Consider the following 22,168-nt stretch of genomic DNA (forward strand, 5'->3'; position numbering starts at 1 on the left):
CCCAAATCACAAGCACATCAGGATAACTACAGCGGCTACACACAGCAACATGGAACAAGTGCCAAACTTCCCCTCTGTAACAAGGGGCTGTGTAGGTGGCATATTCCACCAAAGTGCAGCCCTCGGAATTCCTATAACGGCTTATATGTTCCAGTGAAAGAAATTTGGGTCTAAAGATATTATGATAATACTACAGCTAATTTTATCTCCTCTGTAGTCTGTGTGTGTGAAGCGCTCCAAACACTTCCATCTCCGTTGCCTATCCCCCCTAACCAGTACAATGTTTATGACATGTACACATCGGGTTTCCATGTCACTGACACCCTGGTTCTCCAATTAAGTATAAGAGAAGCAATTTGACACAGAAGTTGTTTGATTTCTTTGCACGAGTCATACAAACAGTAAAAAGGATTGTAGGCAATTTTTGGGTAAATCTAAACATGCTTACTTGAAACATACTTTTTTCTTTTTAATATAGTTTATTTCAAATTTTTGGATACCCATAAAACAAGATTTTGGGACCAGCCCTCTTGGTATTACTCTAATGCCAAGGGGGCTGGCTGGATGTATTTCAAACTATATTGATGTGGATATAGAGGCAGCAATATCTTCGTCCACTAATGTCCTATCAAATCCTTTAAAACTCTATTAATAAGAACTACCTACAATGCTGATATCTGAAAAAGTATGGTATTTCGAGACCTTTTTCAAACTTTGTAAAACATTGAAAATAATGCAAGTCATTAATAGAAAACCATTAATAAAAGATCTAAAATTCAGGTGCATGACTTCAATATTACAGGTACAGTACAGGAAAATACAGGTAAAACTACAGGTGTCGTTACCTGTGTTGTAGAAGCGTTGAAGGGTATCCCTAGTACAGAACATATCCCCAGGCCGGCTGCCACAGATAATGCCACAAGGAGGACACCAGCGACGCCAATGCCACTTTGAGACTGAACTCCATTGTTCCACCGCAGCAACGAAATACATGCATAAAATACCTGCAAAGGAAAGAATTTGGTCAGATCCAATATTTCATTACAGATCACTGCAGCAGAACTTTTCAATTAGACCTTAAATGATCTCAAATAACTGAACCTGATATGATCTTTTATTGGAATATTTTAAAAATTAATTCTTAAAATAACAATATATAAATTATGTATCAATTTCGAAAGTTTCCACATGCAAATAATATCTTGTGATTTTGAAAATAAATTCTGAGAATTCAAAATTTACCAATCAACAACTTTTCAAAGGGTTCCGATGTCAACCTACCATTAGAACATAGCCAAACAACACTCTGACGGTGCTAACGCTGGAGAACTCTTTCATGATGTCCATAAGTGAGGTAGTCGAGAATCCTAACATCTGGTCAGGTGACGTAGAATTGCCCATTCCATTGACCACCTGTAGTCAATAAGATATTGAAATTGATTTTAATACAATACATGATGTATTTCATGATTCCGCTGGTCTGCTGTAAAAGTGTGGACTAGGTGGCAGTTTATAAAGTCTTGTTATTATATAAAACCATATACTGTATATTCTTTTTCTCTTTTTTTTTGAAATTCTTTCAATTTTTTTTTAAATTTTTTTTTTTTGGCAACAGGTAAGCAGTGCATTGTTAAATACCCATAATGAGAGGTAATTCATTATAAAAGGCTGCCCTTGTGTCTCTGCACCCCTAACGTTTATTCATTATGTAATTTTTATGTCAACATTGCTGTTCTCAACACCGGGAGTCCTAACTCTGTAAATGGGTCAGGCTTTTAAAGTCTGGTTGAGGTGGAACAAGACAACTTTTTCTCATAAACCTAGTATCAGCAGCCACGATCTAATTATTTCTTTCAAATTGAAATTTTATTCAATGAATAATAAATGACACAGAACCGGACACAAAGCCATAGAAGATTGAAAGAGAGGCTTACGAAGGGCACCACGACTCAACCTGATAATGTGTGATGGTGTGTATACCCGGTGTACTTTGTGACTTTGGATTTACGGTGTACAGCCTTCAATCATAACGCCCTAATTATCCTATAGCCAATATGTGGACTTTTAAATTTGAAATAGAAACATTTCTTTAGGTTTTTCTTTCATGAAAGAATCTTCAAGTGTTAATCTTGAATAAAAAAAATCTGGGGTTTTTTTTGGTAGGAATTTCAATTTTACCCCTGAATTGTTTCCTGCAAAATTTTTGAAAACATTTACAACAGAAGTCATGACATCAATGCATTCTGGGTGGGAGGCCTACTCAACAGAAATCATGATATAACAGAGATATTACAGAATGAAGAACCTGTATGGACTCAAGTCTAAATTGACATTTTAAATTCAAATCTTTGATTACAAGGACTATCAAAATCCTTGTTCTCTACAATGCTAAATCTGAAGAATAAATTATCTCTAAAAAGAAATTTAAATAATGAGATAGAAACAGCTTTTTTTCAAATTATTTTACTGTAGACACAAACATATTTATGAAATTCTTTTTTTGGGCATCTGTATATAAAGGAATTCATCACCTTATTCATCAAATTGATTAAATTTTACTAATTGATATATAAGAATATTTTCACATTTTAGAACTTTCCGTTTTGCAACAAAAACAGATTGATTTGATTGACAGGGTTGATTTTGTTTACCCACTACTAGAAGTATATGTTATATTTTTTGGAAGTGTAGCGGTAGGTATCGCACCTGAGCAAACTTCCTCTGCCATGCTTCCAGTATGGCCTTAGCTTTGTCTGGAGTCCAGTCAATGCTGATGGTTTTACTAGTGACCTTGAAGAAATCGAAGAGCTGCTGATCGTCCATAAGCTGTACAATAGACTGCAGGGCCTCCGCTCTGAGAACAAACACAAAAGGTAGTCATCAGTATGGAGATCTACCTTCACTGGGCGGTAAACTTCAGTATATATCCACACAGAGCACACAGAATTTCTTTCACAGTTGTTCTCTGTGGGGTTTTAGGGAGCACCACCACCCAACAAGTTTAATCTAAAGTTTTTATTAATATTTTCCTTATTTGTGAAAAAAAACCACTTGTAAGCGGGAGTTAAATGAAAAAGAGATTTCCAGAATAAACACTCTTTTTTCTTTTTGTAAATGGAATTTGCACAGCCTACCAAATGGGTTAACAATTTGGCCCAATTTTCATTCAGGAATAAAATGTAATGCATTGGCTTTAAAGCTTAAATGAAATAAACAAAGAATGCACTATCATCAATCTTTCCACTCGGCATATAAAACATTTATATCTAATGCATGATGTTAAGAAAATATAAAAACCTTTTTTTTAAATGTATTTATTCCTCTGCAAACGATTTTTAATTAATACCAGATCTAAATAATCTCTGTAATTTAAAAGCCATAAGATATATGCATTCAGAATTATGATATCATTTTGAAAACACTGTGCCTCTATCCAGACTACATTGCAAGTCGTTTTTAACTGACAGCAACAGGTTCTGGCTGTATTCACCTGACAATATGGCCTGTTTTGTTTCTGGTAATGCCTCCCACAATTAGGTCTTCCTGCCAATGCATGTATTTGGTGGCAAAACCATAGCAACCACCCGTTAGTGCACCACCAATGTCAGGTAACTGAAAGTAAACAAAAGTCAAATTCATGTTTTCGCTTTAATAAAATCAAAAAAATCTGACACATCTTATCTTATTCTATAACATTGTCATAGGGACAAGGATAGTTATAACCTTGTGTGAATTAATTTTTCAAATCCAAAAATACATTTCAAAGTCACTGAATGCATTTCTCATAGAACTTCCTCTAGGTGTACTCTAGAAAAAATATATACATTCAAAGTCAGCTTTACCTTTCAATTTAGTTGTGTTTGATACCCGATAGCATGACCCTATAGACACCTGTAACATTTAGGCAATACGCTGCTCTGAAATATTATACTGTTTTACTAACAAAAGTTAAACAAGTTTTCTTCCTTCATGATGTTTTTCTTTAGGGATATGTATATCGAGTCTCCTAATCACACAGAACTAACTTTTTTTGGAAGTACATTGTCAAATTTGTCATCTTTTTAAAAAATACCCAAAAGCTAAAGTTTCAACAACAACAAAATATAAAACACCCGATTTTCGATTGAAGAAATTTAAAATTCATGTATCTTAGGAACATGATCCAGTTTCAAAAAAGAACAAGATCACAGAATGAACTGAAACACTGAAATACTGGCGTGTAAATCCGTCGAGTTAAATATCACCAACCACCATTGTTAACAAAACAACAATATAATTGGTCAGAGATCTTTTTTTTTTTAAATATCTTAATCTCTCTATCTATAAAAGATAAAAAAAACGATCCGTTTTTCAAGTCTACAATTAGACTGACGATCTAAACTGTTGAAATTCTTAAGATTTAAGTGGACAATTTGGTAACTGGATATGAACCAGAGCTTCGAGCTACCAAAGGCTCTAATACATAGAAGGGATTGACCAGTAATAAAGCCCGATAGAGCTTTAAATGCTGTTAAGCAGAAAATGTCAAAAAGATTATAATCATGTTGAAACTATGATCATCAAATAAAGTGTAGCTTCTTGTGTGGTACATTTAAACACACACATATACATGGACAAAGCTTTTCCCAAAGTCTGATGCTGTTTAAAGTCTAAACATTGTGGAGCTTTTTTATTCAAAATGCGCTGTGACGTAAACTGTGTACATATAAATCAAACTTTTAACTATATGCAAGGACTCCAAATGATGTTATCAAATAATTGTTGAGCATTGATCTCCGAAAGTACCCTTAGTGCATAACTTAGATATACAGCATAATCAGTACAGAGTATAATCTTTTCCAGTATTTCTTAGACCTCTTTTCTCCTGTTGGCAGAACGGACCACCCAATATACAAATCTTTGTTCTCTTCAAATAGAATCGCTTCAATTTTTTTATTGTACAACCAGTTTCTTGCACATCAGTAACATAAATATATCAATTTTGCAATTGTAAATGTACATCAGATATATGTTTATCTAGCTTTTTTACCCATACGTCAATAAGTTTGCAAAACTACAGGGATTTCCAACAATACCCTTTAATCAAACATCTTACAAGAATGAAGCACCTAGCTACTATCCCTTTGTGGAGGTAAATCTCCTAAAAGTCGACCACTCTTTTTGTTTTCTAAGGGATCCGGTGACTAGTTCATCATCAGCCTTTGCTGTACTCTATAAATGCTGTGGTTATCTCCATCACTAACAGAAGGGAAGAGCTAGCATCAGTACAGACCAATTAACATAGGCCACCAATGCCCGTCCTATTTAGATCCAAGATTTATGTTTGTTGGCTTGAAGTTTTTTTCCTTACACGTTTTATGGCCCCTGCGATTCCCCATGCATTCCTTCCCTACTATACCATTCCTCCCGACCTCTGTGGTGTAATGCCCCCTCCCCTTCCCCTCTCTCACAAAACACTCTGACCTAGATCCGTTGTAATACATAGTTACTCATTCAACCTACCTATCAAAACCACACACTGAAAAAAACCTTACACTGGATGTCGGTTTATAACACTGTGAAAAATCATACCCTGCATATACAACATCGCGAAAAAGACCAGCAGAAAAAAAGATCCAATGATTATTAAAATGTCATTTCGGGTTTTAAAAAGTTGAAAAAGTAACGCTGCTGAAATATGAATTTTATCCCATAAGAAAAGACATTAGGCCTAGTAGATTCTGAAGATGTTTTGTGTGTTTTTATACATGAACCAGATTCTTAGCCTACTGGGTTTATGAGGTTACCAAGCACCACAACCTTCATCACAGAATCAAATTATCTCCCCTCGCAGAGGCTCAACCTGTACATTCGTAAAAAAACATTTCCTGATTGACCAAAAACTTAGTTTTTCACCCTTAGAAATCTGAGAATAAGTTATATCTACAAGAACCATTTTGGACTTTTTGAAAATAATTTGATTACATTTCAGCAGCAGAACAAAACAAAAATTGGCATCGGTTTTTAGCATTCCAGTCTAAAAACACTACTGAATACTGATTTTCATTTGCACTCTAGATGGCGGGCAAACACAGGGCTATGTTTTGTTCATGTGACTGGGAAGATTGTCGTGATTAGGAGTCTACATCCATCTGAAAAGGTGTACATGTTCCTATTTCTCATGTACTCAGCCACTATCAGTCACTTCAAGCTAATCCATTCTGACCACTTGCCCTCCCAAAGAGGAGATAACACTATCTTTGTGTGATTGTCATTCCTACCACACTGGTGCAGGGCACAACTGGGAGATCCCCCCATTGATAGAGATGCTCATCTGTAGATGCCGAGAGTGCCAGGTTGAGCATCCTGAAGGACTTTGACAAGCATTATTGCTACATTTAGCTCACACATGTATAAAGTACAGTGTATGTTTAAAATGTTTTCAAAAATTATTTAAAACTTATTACACAGGACTTTCACATCCTTATTGCTAAACTAAAAAAAAAGTTCTTCAAAACAGCAATGTTTTTGAAAAGACCAATCAAGAAAGTCGATATTAATTGCATGTTGTACTCACCTCCCTTGATTGTTTGTTTGGTGCCAGAGCTGGACAATTTGAATCTGAAGGATCTAAACATGGCTTTTCTTGATACGCTGTAGTTACTCCCGCCTGTCAAACACAAATATCAAAATTCAAAATTAGTTTTAAATTAATAAAACTTTTTCATAAAACTTGACTAAAATAATAAGAGTTTCAAAAACTTAACTCAGCAAAAATTATTTTACAAAAATCAATGAAGTATTTTTTAACATGTGTACATTGTATTTGTTTTATGCTTGTGTAAATTTGAAAATTAAACACTTACCCTTTTCATTACTTCTTCAATAGCTTCGACATACGCAGATGGAGTTTCATCTCTAATCATATCTATTAACTGTTCTGGGTTTAAGTTTGTCCATTTCATTAATGAAATACCCCTGGAAAAAACAAACACACATTTTACTCAATTTAATCAAAATATTTTTTAATATGCAAGTTTCCTATCTCAATCATCATTTTCAACCTACACATGTTAAATGTAGTAATAAATTGTAATGATACAAAAATATTCTTGAGGAAAAATGTATTTAAACTACCACAACAAACTTTAAGCCAGACCAAGAAATGGTAAGAAAGAACACTTGTACCAAGATCATGTCAGCATCTTGTCTTCCTTTCTGATTGACAGAAAAATCATGAATCTGATCTTGTTGGATTTTTTAATTACAAGGTAATGAGTAAAATAGTATAGGTTGGGTATATTTGGAACAACTTCCTCTTTTTTTATGACAATTTGGATGGTATTATATTGAAATTAAATGAAATTTTGAAAAAAAAATTGATTCCAACAAGAAAGATACTTCAAACAGTTCTGTAGTAATGAACATTTTATAAGAATAGCCATAAATTTGCAGAGTAAACAGGAAGCTTAAATTATATAAACACAAAATAGAGAAATGCATTGCACAAGGCTTCAGACATAGATAAGTCTGGAGGGGTCTTGCCTGCCTCTAAGTATCACAGTCTATATATAAAGTAAAAGATATTGCATCCGTGATAAAAAAATTCACCTATAAATTTTGAGATTAATAGATGATTTGTCAACTGGTATCAGATAGGTGGAAGATCCTCGTATCTAAACAGTTACAACTGTTTTGAATCTGGTAGATCAGGCCCAGCCAATGAAAGGAGAGGCTTCCACCCACAGATACCAATCTCCTACACTAACAGGGAACAAACTCCCACTGCTTGGGAAAGGGGAGACAGAAAAAAATGCCTTCCTCCATTAGCATACATAAGAAGACCTGACCTGCGATAGACCACCCACACCTACACAATTTACCCTTATCCTAGAGCCCTCATTCTTCACATTTCCCGTTGAAACTCCCAGCTATGTAAACATTTTGCCTGTGTCTCTCTCTCTGTACTAGTTCTATCCTGTGAAGACACCTACCTTACCTCTACAAGGAACCAAACTTCCTTTCATCAAGTGAAATTAAACTTCACAGTATGCTTATCTTTATTTTTCTTGTATTAGCTTTTCTGGTCTGGAGAGGTAACAAGTTATTTGTAGTCTAAAGTTTCTTGCAGGTGCTCGCTTTTAATTGCTAAACTACTTTTTCATCTTTTCAACTTAAAAGCAGTCCTCTTTAGAATAATTGTATAATTCAGATTAAATCTTGCAAAATATGTATATGTATTTAAATAAATGGAAAATAATAACGATAATTTAAGCCGTTATTTTCAAAATATTGATAATCAAAATTTAGACATAAATATTTATGAAAAGTAGTGGAAATAATTATGTACGCCAACAAATGAGTGTCAATCTCTACAAATATAATTGAGTCAGTAAATGTTTAAGCTTTGAAAAGAAAATCTTTATTTTTCTGATTATACCACTAATTGTCTGATTGTAATTTATAAGACAGTATGGTAATATCTATATTCAGCCAATTCACCCTCCTTTAACCAGTTACAAGCTTAAGGCAGGCTAAGCCCCAACAATGTTTCCCCCACTAATGATCATGAAGAGGAATTAGTTTCAACAGGAGTTTGCCCCCAACTCTATTGAAATGGTAACAGAAACACAGCTTCATGCTAGGTCTACTGATGGAACGGGATAGCCGTCTACTCCACAGCACACTGTGAACCTGCTTTGAAATGCAGTCAGTCATACATTTACACCCTCTTTGTCAAGGACTCCTGACTGCCTATAAATTCTAACTGTAACACTCTCTAACTATAATGGCTGCCTGATATTATATGGATCAAAACTTCTTATCCTTCAAGCTTTGCTAAAGAAAAAATTCATGAATGGTGGTCCTTGGTGTAGGGCTTCAGCTGCCTTGCAGGCAGGCTAGGGCAGGTTTTATCTGTTCAGCATGGAGCACTTGGAGGGAAGGCAAGCATTAAAATGGACTTATATACCACTTCTGTTATCGGTTTATAGGTTCAATCTGGTGGAACTCTGTCTACTGGTCAATGTAGACCACCCACAAACTGACCATTGGAATGGGGAGCAGGTGACCCTGGAGTCCAAACTGTATCCCCAGACCAGATCAATGGTGGCCCTATCTAGCATCGTTAACACACAGTTTTTGCCTTTCTATTTATTACTGATAAGCACAGAATTCCCCCAAGGTAGTTATTGTCAGTCAAATAGCCTCAATTATGGATGCCAAGATAAGCTTATGTTACTACAGTTCTTATCTCTTAAGACAAAATCCAGTTTTTTACATTTTCTAACAAAAAAGGAAGAAACTATACCTTCTTTACTTTTTTTTCCTTTTTCACTTACTTTCCAAATTAAAGAACGCTATGGTAAAATGTATTTATAGAATATCTCTCTCTAAAAGCATAGAGCCAGCACCTAAATTCACAAATGACTTTCTAAATAAATGGGAAAACAGAAATAACAAAGTTTGTGTCCCATTTTTTTTCTCAATGGTTTTCTTGAACTTATTGTAGTCCTACATTTTCTTTTAACAATTTCAGATCATAGGATGCTTAGTGTTAATATCAATATTGAATACAGAGATGATAATTATGAATGATAATTCACAATGATTAAAGCTTTAACCAGATTTCTCTAAATTTAGTTTGCTATTAATTATGAAAGATATTTCAGTTTTCTCTAATTGGGATGTTTATGGTTTCAGGGATGACAAACTGCCCATCTACACTTGTCAAACCTGGGCCATACCTGGACAGACACCTAGAGACAACTGACAAGGGGGAAATAAAGAGATCAATGACAGCTGTGTGTTGATTCACACCTGGAAATCATATTTCATACTTAAGACTATCATATCTCTGCCATTTATAGGATATAACTTGTCCTACAACATTAATTTGTTTCTCGTGTTTCTGTGATAAACCCCCACAGAATTTCCAGTCATCTTCATCTAAAGTCTAAATCTGATACCTGTGGTCTAAATAAATCTTAACTTCTGAATGAAGTCTTGACATTCACTTTTTAACTTTTACTCCTAGGTATTCCTGAAAGAGTTCTTTCATTGTCCAAGTTTGTAATGAATTCTTGGCTTTCACTTTTTTTTATTTTCGTTTCTATCACCCTGGCAAAATACTAGCTGATTCCTACCTCATATAGTTGAGCGTAAGACTGGTAAACCAGAGATCCTAGGTTTGACTCCTAGTGGAGCCATTGAAAAAATAATGACATCTGTTACATTTCTATTCCTGATGTCTTTTCTTGGCAATATTTGGTTAACTTTATATCAACAATGGTGTTTTACTTGCAGCTTAAACAATACATGTACACGAATAAGATAAACTAATACTCACAATCCTGGGAGGAAATCCCTTTCTGGTCCAAGAAGTTTTGAACCATCCCAAAAACAGTCCAATGGGGTCATAATGATACATGGTTTTATATGGCTTAAAATCTGAAATCAAACAAAAAATGCCATTTAAAACAATGTAGGGATTATTTCAAATATAACTGATTATCCTTCATATATTTCTCTCAGTTCTACTGGACAAAGCTTTTGAGGAAAATGACTGCAATATATATATATGATGAAAATATAGATACTTACTGAATTTAAATACATGTCTTCAAATTCTGGAAAATCAGCTACAAAACACAAATCTTTAAAGTTCCATGATCTGAAAAGTAAAGAAATAGTATTACAAATGATATCTAGTCATAAAATGTTTATTTCAAATATGCAATGTTGACTTTTTCAATTTTCTATCAAACAAATTTAAAAACATTTTGTTCACATATTTTTTGCTATAGGAGATATGTTCGAACAAACAAGGAATGGTCCTGTACAGCGAGTAATATTTCATCTCTATTAACTCATTCTCCCCTGGATTTTAACAAAAGACTTTCTAATTCATAGTCTCGGAAGAGTCTATATGTGACTATAGGGGTCAATGAATTGATACTTACTGCTCATACATATCCACTTCTATCTGTGTGACTTTTCGTAATGTCTCTAAATGGAGCTGCATTGATTGCACATCTAATAAATGACTGCCCTTTATTTTAGGGGTTTGTATAATAAGTTCACTAGTAATGCCACTCCCTGTGTTTACAGTATTCCGTGTATAATCCAACTCCTCCTCTAAACGACCTCCCTCTGCAAGAAATTATGCAAATACATCAAAATACTGTACCATATACTGACATAAAATTCACTAAAAATCAAATCAAATGTCATTTTTTATGAAAGGACAAATTAATGCAATCAAACACTAAATTGTGCTATACTTTGGGAATATTTTCATCAGCTAACGTTTTGACTTTTGATTATTTTAGTGAATTTGAATTTACAACTGACTGTTGTAAAAAAAATAAGTATTTACCATTCACAAAATATTTGAATTCATAAATGAGTACTTTTTTTCAAATGAATGTAAAAAAAACACAATTGTACACCTTATATATCCTCATACTACATAAAATTGACACACAGTTAATGTAATCAGTAGGCAAATGTCGCTGTTCTTGTGACCCTCCACGAAATGCAAACATTTTAGAATTGAAGATTTATTTTTTCTGTTTTCTCTGTCAATTTGTGACAGAGAAATAAACTGTTACAAAATATTCACATTCAGTATTGACACAATTTTTTCCCAACCATAAAGGTTTTTCCACCGCTCATGGAAAGAAATTGTCACATAAGGTCTCTGTCCTATATACATCTCTGTTTATACAAGGTGTACAAAACCTTCTCAAAGAAAACAGCAGGTCATTGCTGAGCCGCCATGATGCTTGATCATGACCAACAGGAATTCCCATTTCATAAATAACACTAGGCATTCTATGTGGCAGAGCTCCTTTTCATACACCTCTGATACTAAATAACACTGACATCACTAACATAATACTTATTCAGGTGATTCACCCTGAAAAAGTCACCTCCATTGCAAGGAAACTTTGAATAAAGCACATAGACCTCCCTGGTTTTAATACAAATTGATGCTGTTTAAATTCTTTAATACTTTATTTTTATGATTTATTTTCAAAAATTATTAACAATAAAAACAGTTTTACTTCAAATCTCTATTATAAATTGTACCAGCATACAGATATGTAGACCAGACAAAAAAGTGTATAATACGAAACAAGCTTATCTCAACTTTAACTCCAATATTTTTATTGATTTTTTCCTTTTAAACTGTCTCTTAAACTCCTAGTGCTTGCTGATATCAGTTTCACTATCAAAGACGGTATAATGGATGTAAATTCTACATTAAGGTAGATGATATCAGGGATATAAATTAAGTGTCACAAGTCTAATGAAGCTTTGTGGAGTGGGACCTAAACTATACACTGCACCCTAAGGTAGAACACCACCAAAGCGTATTAAATGCTGTAACACTAGCGCAGTGTGGGATATGGTGTCCCTTGTACTGTGTACCACCACATTTCTTCTAATACATTTAAGCTAATAAAACATCTGGAGCTTGAATGAATCAATTCTGCTCTGTCACACATTAATCTCCAGAGTTTTTTGTCAAAACCTAATGGTAGACAACCACAAGATCATCAAGGCTAGCGGTAAGTAAGGCTATAGACCCACACATCAAATTGTTTATTTTTGTCCTAGTTTGTGTTTTGCAAGACTGTACTAAAAGACGCAAAGTGAGTTTAGCTACTGGATGTTACACTAGGCTGTCTGTAGAGGGAGCAAGACCTCAAACTAGCACGTCACAGGTGGGGGAGTCCTTTCTCATTGGTCCACATGATCAGAATTGCAAATAAACCACATCTCTGTGTGTGGCCCTCTCTCTTCGCCTAGCTTCCAGGCACACTATACAATCCACATGCTAGGTACATAGTTCTCGTGAGCCAGCTAGGCAGTTCCAACACTCTATACCTTGTGTGTGGGACACCACTGGTCATGCTAGCTGTGCCAGGCATAGCACACTAAGTGTCCCATGCCTGTCCGTCAAACCTTACACCACTCAACATGTCTACCTAGCAGTCTTGCTTTTTATCTCAATGTTAATTATTCTATTGAGAAGAGAAGCGATGGTATCCACTTAGGTAGACTAGGGGGGAAAAAGGTTTTTCTGTAGAGAACGAGGTCTTGTATGTCATATCTGTAAATATCACGAGTACATGTAATGAACTTTTTTGGGTGGTTCTTCTCAGTTATACGAGTGCCATTTACATACTTTTAATCACTTTTGACAGTTTTAAAATCTTTGGATCTTGTTTTGTCATTCTTGCTGCTGGAGATGGGGAAAGTTCTGTAGCGTTTTTTGGAATATTAATACAATGAACAACTAAGACTGCTCTTGGAAACTTAGTCAAACTTGCTTTCTGATGAACTGATGATAAAAATTGACAGAGAATGCTTTAATAGTAACAACTCCACTTTAACTGTCCAATTAAACACTGCAGTACACACCAATTACTAATGTCGGAGACTTACATTAAAACCGCACCTATACAAGACGTCCAAATGAAATAAAAACTGTAGGTTTGAGATAACAACACAGGGTCAAGGGTGAAAGTCGTTAGTGGAATCACCACCTACAACTTCCCGTTCCATCCAGTACATTCTGTACAGCACCATTCAGATTAATTCTTTTAAACGGTTTCAAAACAAGTTCAGCACCGAGACTAATTTCATTCCCCCTTCACATGAAACCTCCGTGACATGAGGAACCATTTTCCGGAGAAGTGCCAGCCTACAAATCAGTCAATCAATGGAGACGTTTCGACAAGTTAAAGTTTTTTCAGGAATTTTTCAAATAAATGTTTTGTAGTCATGCAATTTTTTTAAAACAGTACGAGTAACTGTTGAATATTTCATTCATGAATCAATTTCTTTTACAAAATGCCAACCACACACTATCTCCAATATGAATCGGACCACGAAACTACTATATAAGCACTAATGTGTTTCTGCATACAATTTGTCAAGGCACAAGAAAAGCATGTCAAAAATTCTTCCTGGAAAGGATTACATCTTTTCTGGCATTACAGTAATTTTTCTTGTTCATTTTTTTTTTGCATAACTTCTCGTTCAACAAAACAACAAACCTGAAGGCAAATTATATTGTGAATTTCAAGTGCAGAAACTGACCATGAATGATCACGACCTTCACTAACCCCCTGGAAAAGACCAGATTTTGGCTGAGCCCCTATTGTAAAGTCCCAAAGCTGGTGACTGAAAGGCCATTTCTATGTCATCTGTCAAGTAGGGAGAGTTGTGAAGGCTGGCACATACATCAATGGACCAAGTCTAATCATGGCCAAACCGAACAAAGGCACAGAACAATGGAGCCTCCACACCCCATAATGGTTTCCCTCTAGCCATCCCACCTGACCACCCCACACTCGACCTCACAACAGGCTCCTCCACAACAGTCTCGGTTTAAATTCATTCATAATGAAATTTCTGGGGCCAATGTCCATCAGAAAGGGAAGGACACTTCCCGTTTAGTCAGTTTGGACAAAAAGAAAATAGCTTAAGTACCATTTTTAAGTCATTAACCAGAAAGTAAAAGTTTAAAATTGAATAAAAAATCTATACTGTTTAAAAATTCAGACTATGGAAAACAGGAAATATTTTAGATTAAAAATTTGGTATTAATGCTATTTCACAAATCCAGACAAACAGTGAATGAAACCTGCCCAAACTGAACAAAAGATAGGCAAATATATCTGTTCATGATATGATAGACAGATGTTCACATTACAAAGGGTACATTACATACAGATGGAACTAGTTGAAGGCCTGGATTGTACAGGTTTCTGAAGCATATAGGGTTTGATTTTCATAGATTCCACATAAAAAATTCCCTACAAATCTACACTATTTCAAAAAATAAAAAAATAAAAAAAAATCTACGAATTGAAGGTGGGTTTTTTATGTGAAGACACTAAATATGCAACTGAATGCAAAGGTTTGATCTGTAGATTCAAATGTATGGAAAATAATAAGCTGTCAACTTATTTTAATTTTTGCTTGAAAACCCCTGTAATGAAAAACAATTGAGACCCATGTCCTCCATAAAGTGTAATACAGGAATAACAATTTATCATTATACTAAGGTTACTTAAACTGTACATCGTTAATTAGGATTAGGAAAACTATTTGCAAAATCTACACCCACTATTCATGCAAAATTTTGAAATTTCATATTCATTAAGTATTGGATAAACCTTAAACTTTCAACCTGGGTAAATGCTTTAAAGTCGATTCAACAGACTGAAGAGGTGTTTGCAGTACCCCAAGCATTGGCCCCAGTTCCTGGGTTGTATAGTCTGTGGGGCTGAGGGGAACTATCCTATACCAAGTCCTTATCTTCCACATGCTGATTCCACGCCTATAAACCACTCACAACTAGGAAAAGGGGATTCCATTTACAAAACTCATTACCTGATAGCAGTTTTATGATACATGGAAAATATGGTTTGCCAAACAACAAAAAAATATGCCTTGGAATTTCGGGACCTAATCAAGCATCCTCACAGCCATTATATGCCATGATCTATGACTGTGTACTGTTAACTTGTTTTTGTACAAAATATTTGAAAATTGCTTTTGACGATTTGTAGTTTATTTTCATTCTGAAATAAAAATATGACATTTTGTAATTGTATTTAACCAATACGGAAAAAAACTTATCCTTCTTGTAAAAATAGCAAAAAAAGAAAAAAAAGAGAAGATTTTCATAAAATGAATCAGTTTTACTTCTGTTTCTTGGGTGTTCTTCAATATAATCTATGAGGTCTTCAACATAATGTCATTATCAAACAATAATAGCCAGTGTACAAATGAACAATGAGATAATGATTTGGTGTTATTGCATTCGTAATGTTGTTTCAAGTGCTCCATATCAATTTTGTACCTACATGGTATATGTTTTGTGCATGTAGTTGTCTGCCATATGTAGCTTGGTCATTCCGTAGAATGTAAAATTGGGCGACCACTGAAATACACATTCCTCCTCCTTCAACCTCTTAGTGATCTGACACAGCTTGCCAAAACCTTGATCAGCAGATCCATACAGCCAGTCAAAACCAGGCAAAACTCTAGAGGCAACAGTGTGATTGTAGCAAAAGATCATCGTAGAAAAACAAAAACAAAACTCTTGATACGGAAATAACAGCTGTATGATAGAGCTGTAATGTAAGATAACCTTCACCAAACACTGAACAAACGTCAGAAAACCTTCAACAATCAATTAAGCTACATTGTAAAAAAACTCTACATACCAAATTCTTACTTGGTCAACATGTACTAAAAACCTCTACAAACCAAACTTTAACTAGGTCAACATGTACTAAAAACCACTACAAACCAAACCCTAACTAGGTCAACATGTACTAAAAACCTCTAGAAGCCAAACTCTAACTAGGTCAACATGTACTAAAAACCTCTAGAAGCCAACCTCTAACTAGGTCAACATGTACTAAAAACCTCTAGAAGCCAAACTCTAACTAGGTCAACATGTACTAAAAACCTCTGCAAACCAAACTCTAACTAGGTCAACATGTACTAAAAACCTCTACAAACCAAACTCTAACTAGGTCAACATGTACTTAAAACCTCTAGAAGCCAAACACTCACTAGGTCAACACTAAAACCTCTATACACCGGACTTAAGCAAGGTCCCACTGTCTATACACCCCTGTAAATGGACTCCCTCTAGGTTCTTTAATTTGTAGTTTGTACATATACTGACTAGAAAACCTGTGTATGTCTAGAACCTGTAAAAACAAGACTTAGGTCTGGTTAACTGGGCAATGGTGTGGCACAGTTGATAGTGCTCCTGCAGTCTTCCACCAAGACTGCAGGAAGACTGTTTGATTCCAGGTGCCTGATCATGCTGCTTCTTTGGGATTCCTCCAACATCGTTGATAAAACAGTTGACAAAAGTTGTTACATAATTGTCGTAAAATAAGTATTTTGATTTTATCATTTAACCTAAGCAGCATTAGCATGAATTCCATTTCAATCTCACATTATTCAGAAGAAGACCCCAAATATGTATCAATTTTGTTCACCTGTTCAGGACCTTATTTAACTTTTAAATTGCTAACCCTACAACAAGTTTGCTGGTTTTCTTTACATCTGTTGAATTTATAAACCTACATTAATTGAATGGCCTACTTGCCTGGTGGGCCTATATTATGATGTTACATCTGATATTTTGAAAATAAGTCAAGAGTCGAAGACGCCAGACAGTATAACCAAATGACAAATTGGTGTTTACCTCTTCCCCATCAATTAACAAAACATTGCTATGATTATAGTTATCAGTCACAACTTTTCAAGGGACATAAATATAAAAAGTGAAGCTCGTAAGAATTTTGGTCACTACAGATATATTGTTGTTGGTGTTCATCAATAATCACATTAATTTAAATCTACCAATCTTGTTAGCTTTTAGCCACAATTTGCCCAACAGAATGTTGGCATTATAATGGGGGGGGGGGGGGGGGGGGGTGTTCCAACTGAATGTTAGCATTAAGAATGTTGGCATTATAATGGAGTTTCCAACAGAATGTTGACATTATCATGTGGTTTTGCAATATACTGAAAAAGACTTATTTAAAAATATAAAAGAATAGCCAAGAAAAACAGATAAAAGTGAACATGAAAGGGGCGAAATGAGAGAGACACCAGTAAATGAAATGAAAGAAATTATAACAAGGTTTTATAGCATTTATTTATAACAATACCCAAGCAGTTGAACTTTTTTACCTGAATGATACACTTGACAGACATAAATTAGGAAAGACTTCTCGGTTTTGATATTATGAAATGAATTTCAATTATAGAAGGGTCCAAGCTAGATAGGTGCTGAGGTGACAGGTGGAAGAGAGTGGCATTCTGCCAGAAGCTAGAGAGTTCTGCACACCCACATTGATAGCCGATGTAGGTATGTGCATGTGCTGCCTCCAGGATACCGTCAAATACTACCTTCCATCAATAAATCCAAGTTTTGCTTCAATTAACTCATTCACCCCTGAAAGTTCATAATGAACTATTCCAAACTATGAGTTGGAAGAGTTCAAATGTGTCTTCAGGTGTGAATTAGTTAAGTTTGCTGTATAATGCTTACAAAAGATAACTGTATGGGTGAATTTATATGTTCTTTTTGAAAAATCTCATAATAGGTGGATTTTTATTTCCATCTGTACAAATTCAACATGTCCTTCATCATTTGACATTTAATTTATTTTCTGATAGCAATCTCCTGTTAAGAAACATCATCCTTTTTTAATGCAACAATTTTTATCATGAAAATTCTTGCTGTAATGAGTTATGTTATCTTTGTGAACATAACATTTAAGGAAAATTACACTTGTTTCACCTTTCGACAGGTGTTTCTAATCAACAAACCTGTTTTACACAATGAAATGACTTCAAACAACACATATTTACAATAATTACCCGAAAGATTTTTTTTCAATTACATTTTTTTGGGACTTTCAATACGTAACTTCTGAACTACTGTATCACATAGTTGTTTTTGCTGTGGTGTATGAATTTTTAGGATAAATAATTTAGGATTTTTTTTTTAATTGTGACTGTAGCATCACATTTGTTATCCTATTAAATTTATGATAAGATAGACCATGAATTTAACATTTGCAATACCAACATTTTCATAATAAAAATCTTACATGTGGTTTTCAATTCTTACTTCTTGGTGCTTTACTAGAGAAGGGAAATAAATCACAAACACCAAACAAGCTAAAAACATTGCATGTGCATTACATGTCGCGTAACATCGTTTGTAAACAAAATGTGTTTTTTTTATCAACTATTTCCATTATCATGTAAAATGCTTCATTGAAAAAGAAATGGCAAAGTCATCCTATTTTTAACCTTGTGTAAAGGTTCTCTATATAACGAGTTTAAAACTTCCCATCGTTTCATTGTAAATGTTGGGGGTGAGAAGCTCCCATTCACCACTATAACACATGGGCAAATGAAATAAATACACAAACAGGCACTATCTTTCATGAAACTTGTGGCTTGACAGTGAGCAAGTACAGTCATACATCAACTAAAACAAATTTTTGACATTCGAGTCATAATCTTTCTCATCAAAAACTCTATAACATGGTACAAAGCATTTTACCTAAGCCAGCCTTAATGTTAGAGCTTCAATCTCGGTGGTCTGAGGTGTGTAGATGTCAACCCTACTACAGATACATATCAACTTTATACTGAAAGGTTTCAACATTAAATCTCTCCTCCCTTCACAACATCATGGCACCGTCCATAGCCCTACAGTCTGAGACACTGGCTCACACGGGAGGGAGAGTAGATTGTAAACAACCCAATAATCCTGGCGCTATGTAAACCTCTCATTATAAATATCGAGAGATATGCGTGTGGCGCTGACGTTCAACGCAATATTATAATTTGGACAAAATTATTAATAAGGCAACCCTCTGAAATACTTGTCTGATTCACTTATCCATCGGATAGAGCGTCTTGTCTCCTCCTGCCTACAACTACCTATTGGTAGAGACAAGGCAGGCAAACCACAGACAAATTGTGGAAGACATAACCATTAGGGCTGATTATGCCAGTTAGATTAGCATTATCTCACACACAGCAGACTTAACTATGTCAATTTCTTTCTTTTTTGAACTTATCTGTTTCATAACCTTTCTTCCTAATTTTGAAGATTTTTTGTAAATTTGTTAGGAATATTCTGTATTCTCAAATCTCAAATTATGAAAAATTTCACTTCTTTTACATCAATGTAAACATTTACAATATAAGTGGCCCATCCAGTGCCGGATTTGTAGGAAGATTACAGTTGAGATGAGGACACTATTAGGACAGCTGCCTAAAATTGTCCAAAAAATTAAGGATAATTGTAAGAAGTTGGAACAGGTCTGGTGGGTTTATGAAACCTACAAAAATCCTCATGATTCTGCTGAGTTAAAAAGAAGGATCCACCATTTTTCCTGATTTGCAAGGGAAACAACTCCAATATACCACTAACTATGAAAGGGTGAATTTTATTCTGGTCTGCCAGTCATGACGATTCTTGGTGCAATTTGATTGTGTTCCATATATGCAGACAAAATTATGGTACAGATTGTTTGGCAAGAATTCCAGTTGGAACAGACAGCAGGGCAAAGCAGTACACAAGATTGCAACCAATGAAGTTGTTTTGAACTGGTCAAGTCAAAACAGACCTTTATGTTGGAACAAACTTTGGCACTGATTTAGTGTTTCTGTAACTTCAGATACAGAAGAGATATGAAAAGTTATTTTGTCAACCATTTGCATTGGTGCCACCCGCTCCGCTTGACCTTTAACATGCTGACCACAAGCACATGTACATGCATATGCAGACCGTAAACAGCACAAACAGCACACCAGAATCAAGTACACCTTCTGATTTGAGTTCATATCTGTGGGTGTTTCTACAACTGACCACAAAGCTGTGTTCAGACAGGAATGTGTCTAGGCCTGACTTATGCACAGTATTGGACTGTAGGACAGCCCCCACCAGTACACCTGACCAGCAGTCACCAGGTCAACCCATTAGACAATGGACATGCAGCTGTTCTACCTCACTGGACTGGACCTACATCAAGCTTGTAGAGATGGCCTAGTCTATTCATCACACATGTGGAGTGTAAAGACACCCAACCTACAGCACATTAATGTAAATAAGCCATTGTCCCATTCACCTGAGACAAGTAATTCATCTAGTGTCATTCTACATATATATACACACTGCACTGTGTATCCCTGTGTACATTTCATTACAACTCAGGATTTTGAAATCAACAGCTAACATTTTATTTCAGGTTCAATGTTTTATCATAAACTTGTTTTATTTCAGGTACAATGTATTACTGTAAACATATTTTTATGTAATAGTAAAAGGAAAAAGGAAAAAAGCAGGGACTTGAACCCAGGACCCTCCAAACTCTAGATGGGTGCTCTACCTTATTGAGCTACCTGGTCGCCGACAGATCCTGTCAAGTTTCGCCACATTTATTAAATGTATTATCATATTTATTTCAGGTTCAAAGTACTATCTTAAACCTGCATTTTTTATGCACATGTATGGTAGACTTATTGGATATTTACATACAAGGGTAGGGTAAACTTTTCCAACCCTGTACCATGATCTCAGATTAAAAGAAAACGAGCAAGCGTATGGAAACCTTTAGAGATGTATTTATCATGGAAGTGTTGTAACCTTATCTATTCTGAGAGTCATGGGTTTATAAGCATTACAATTGAAGAGGTGGGTTTATAAGTGCAAGAATGGTAACCTTATTCTGTTTTCCTAAGGTGTGTTTACAAGCATGACAATGGTAACTTTATCCTGTATTCCAAAGGTGTGTTTACAAGCATGACAGTGGTAACTATATCCTGTATTCCAAAGGTGTGTTTACAAGCATGACAATGGTAACTTTATCATGTACTTCGGAGGTGTGTTTACAAGCATGACAATGGTAACTTTATCATGTACTTTGGTGGTGTGTTTACAAGCATGACAATGGTAACTTCATCATGTACTTCGGAGGTGTGTTTATAAGCATGGCAATGGTAACTTTATCATGTACTTCGGAGGCGTGTTTACAAGCATGACAATGGTAACTTTATCATGTACTTCGGAGGTGTGTTTACAAGAATGGCAATGATAACTTTATCATGTACTTCGGAGGTGTGTTTATAAGCATGGCAATGGTAACTTTATCATGTACTTCGGAGGCGTGTTTACAAGCATGACAATGGTAACCTTATCCATGACATGTGCTCTCTGTCTCAGAGGTCTAGCCATATGTGCCTGTTTGTGTGTGGTTTCATATCCAAGTTTTAACTCAAGGTGCATGATGTTATGCATTTGAATTCATTAAGCAGGAGGAACAGGCCCCACCGTCTAAACACACTCCAAACAAACTAAAAACTCATTTCCTCAGCATACAAACCCATTTTTTAAGTACAGTAGCAATATATCTTGATGGTTTATGCAAAAAGTTGGCTGTTAAAAACTGGCTACCTAGCTTCGAGCTTTAAATCCGAGGTATTTATTAAAATGGGAATAAAAGCAATAACGAGGTGCATGTGTTTACAGATAAGTTTGAGCTGAACAAAATGATGTGGAGTACATCACGGTGTGTACCTTACCACAGCAGTAACCCAGTCTCAGCAAGTGTTT

The 22,168-nt window shown here is 35.2% G+C and overlaps 1 protein-coding gene across 1 annotated transcript in view; it reads right to left on the reverse strand.

Moving 5' to 3' along the window:
- Window positions 1–22,168, reverse strand: part of LOC110466639 (protein patched homolog 1-like) — an 81,670-nt gene that overhangs the window by 25,190 nt on the left and 34,312 nt on the right. Inside the window, exons 4-12 of the mRNA XM_021523273.1 lie at window positions 10,941–11,130; window positions 10,582–10,651; window positions 10,328–10,428; window positions 6,846–6,957; window positions 6,557–6,649; window positions 3,491–3,612; window positions 2,707–2,854; window positions 1,282–1,413; window positions 846–1,004 (exon numbers count right to left, since the gene is read on the reverse strand). Of these exons, the coding sequence (XP_021378948.1) occupies window positions 846–1,004; window positions 1,282–1,413; window positions 2,707–2,854; window positions 3,491–3,612; window positions 6,557–6,649; window positions 6,846–6,957; window positions 10,328–10,428; window positions 10,582–10,651; window positions 10,941–11,130 (1,127 nt within the window). The remainder of the gene's footprint in view (window positions 1–845; window positions 1,005–1,281; window positions 1,414–2,706; window positions 2,855–3,490; window positions 3,613–6,556; window positions 6,650–6,845; window positions 6,958–10,327; window positions 10,429–10,581; window positions 10,652–10,940; window positions 11,131–22,168) is intronic.

The sequence above is a fragment of the Mizuhopecten yessoensis genome, unplaced genomic scaffold (genome assembly GCF_002113885.1).
Source record: "Mizuhopecten yessoensis strain PY_sf001 unplaced genomic scaffold, ASM211388v2 scaffold11139, whole genome shotgun sequence".
Lineage (NCBI taxonomy): Eukaryota > Metazoa > Mollusca > Bivalvia > Pectinida > Pectinidae > Mizuhopecten > Mizuhopecten yessoensis.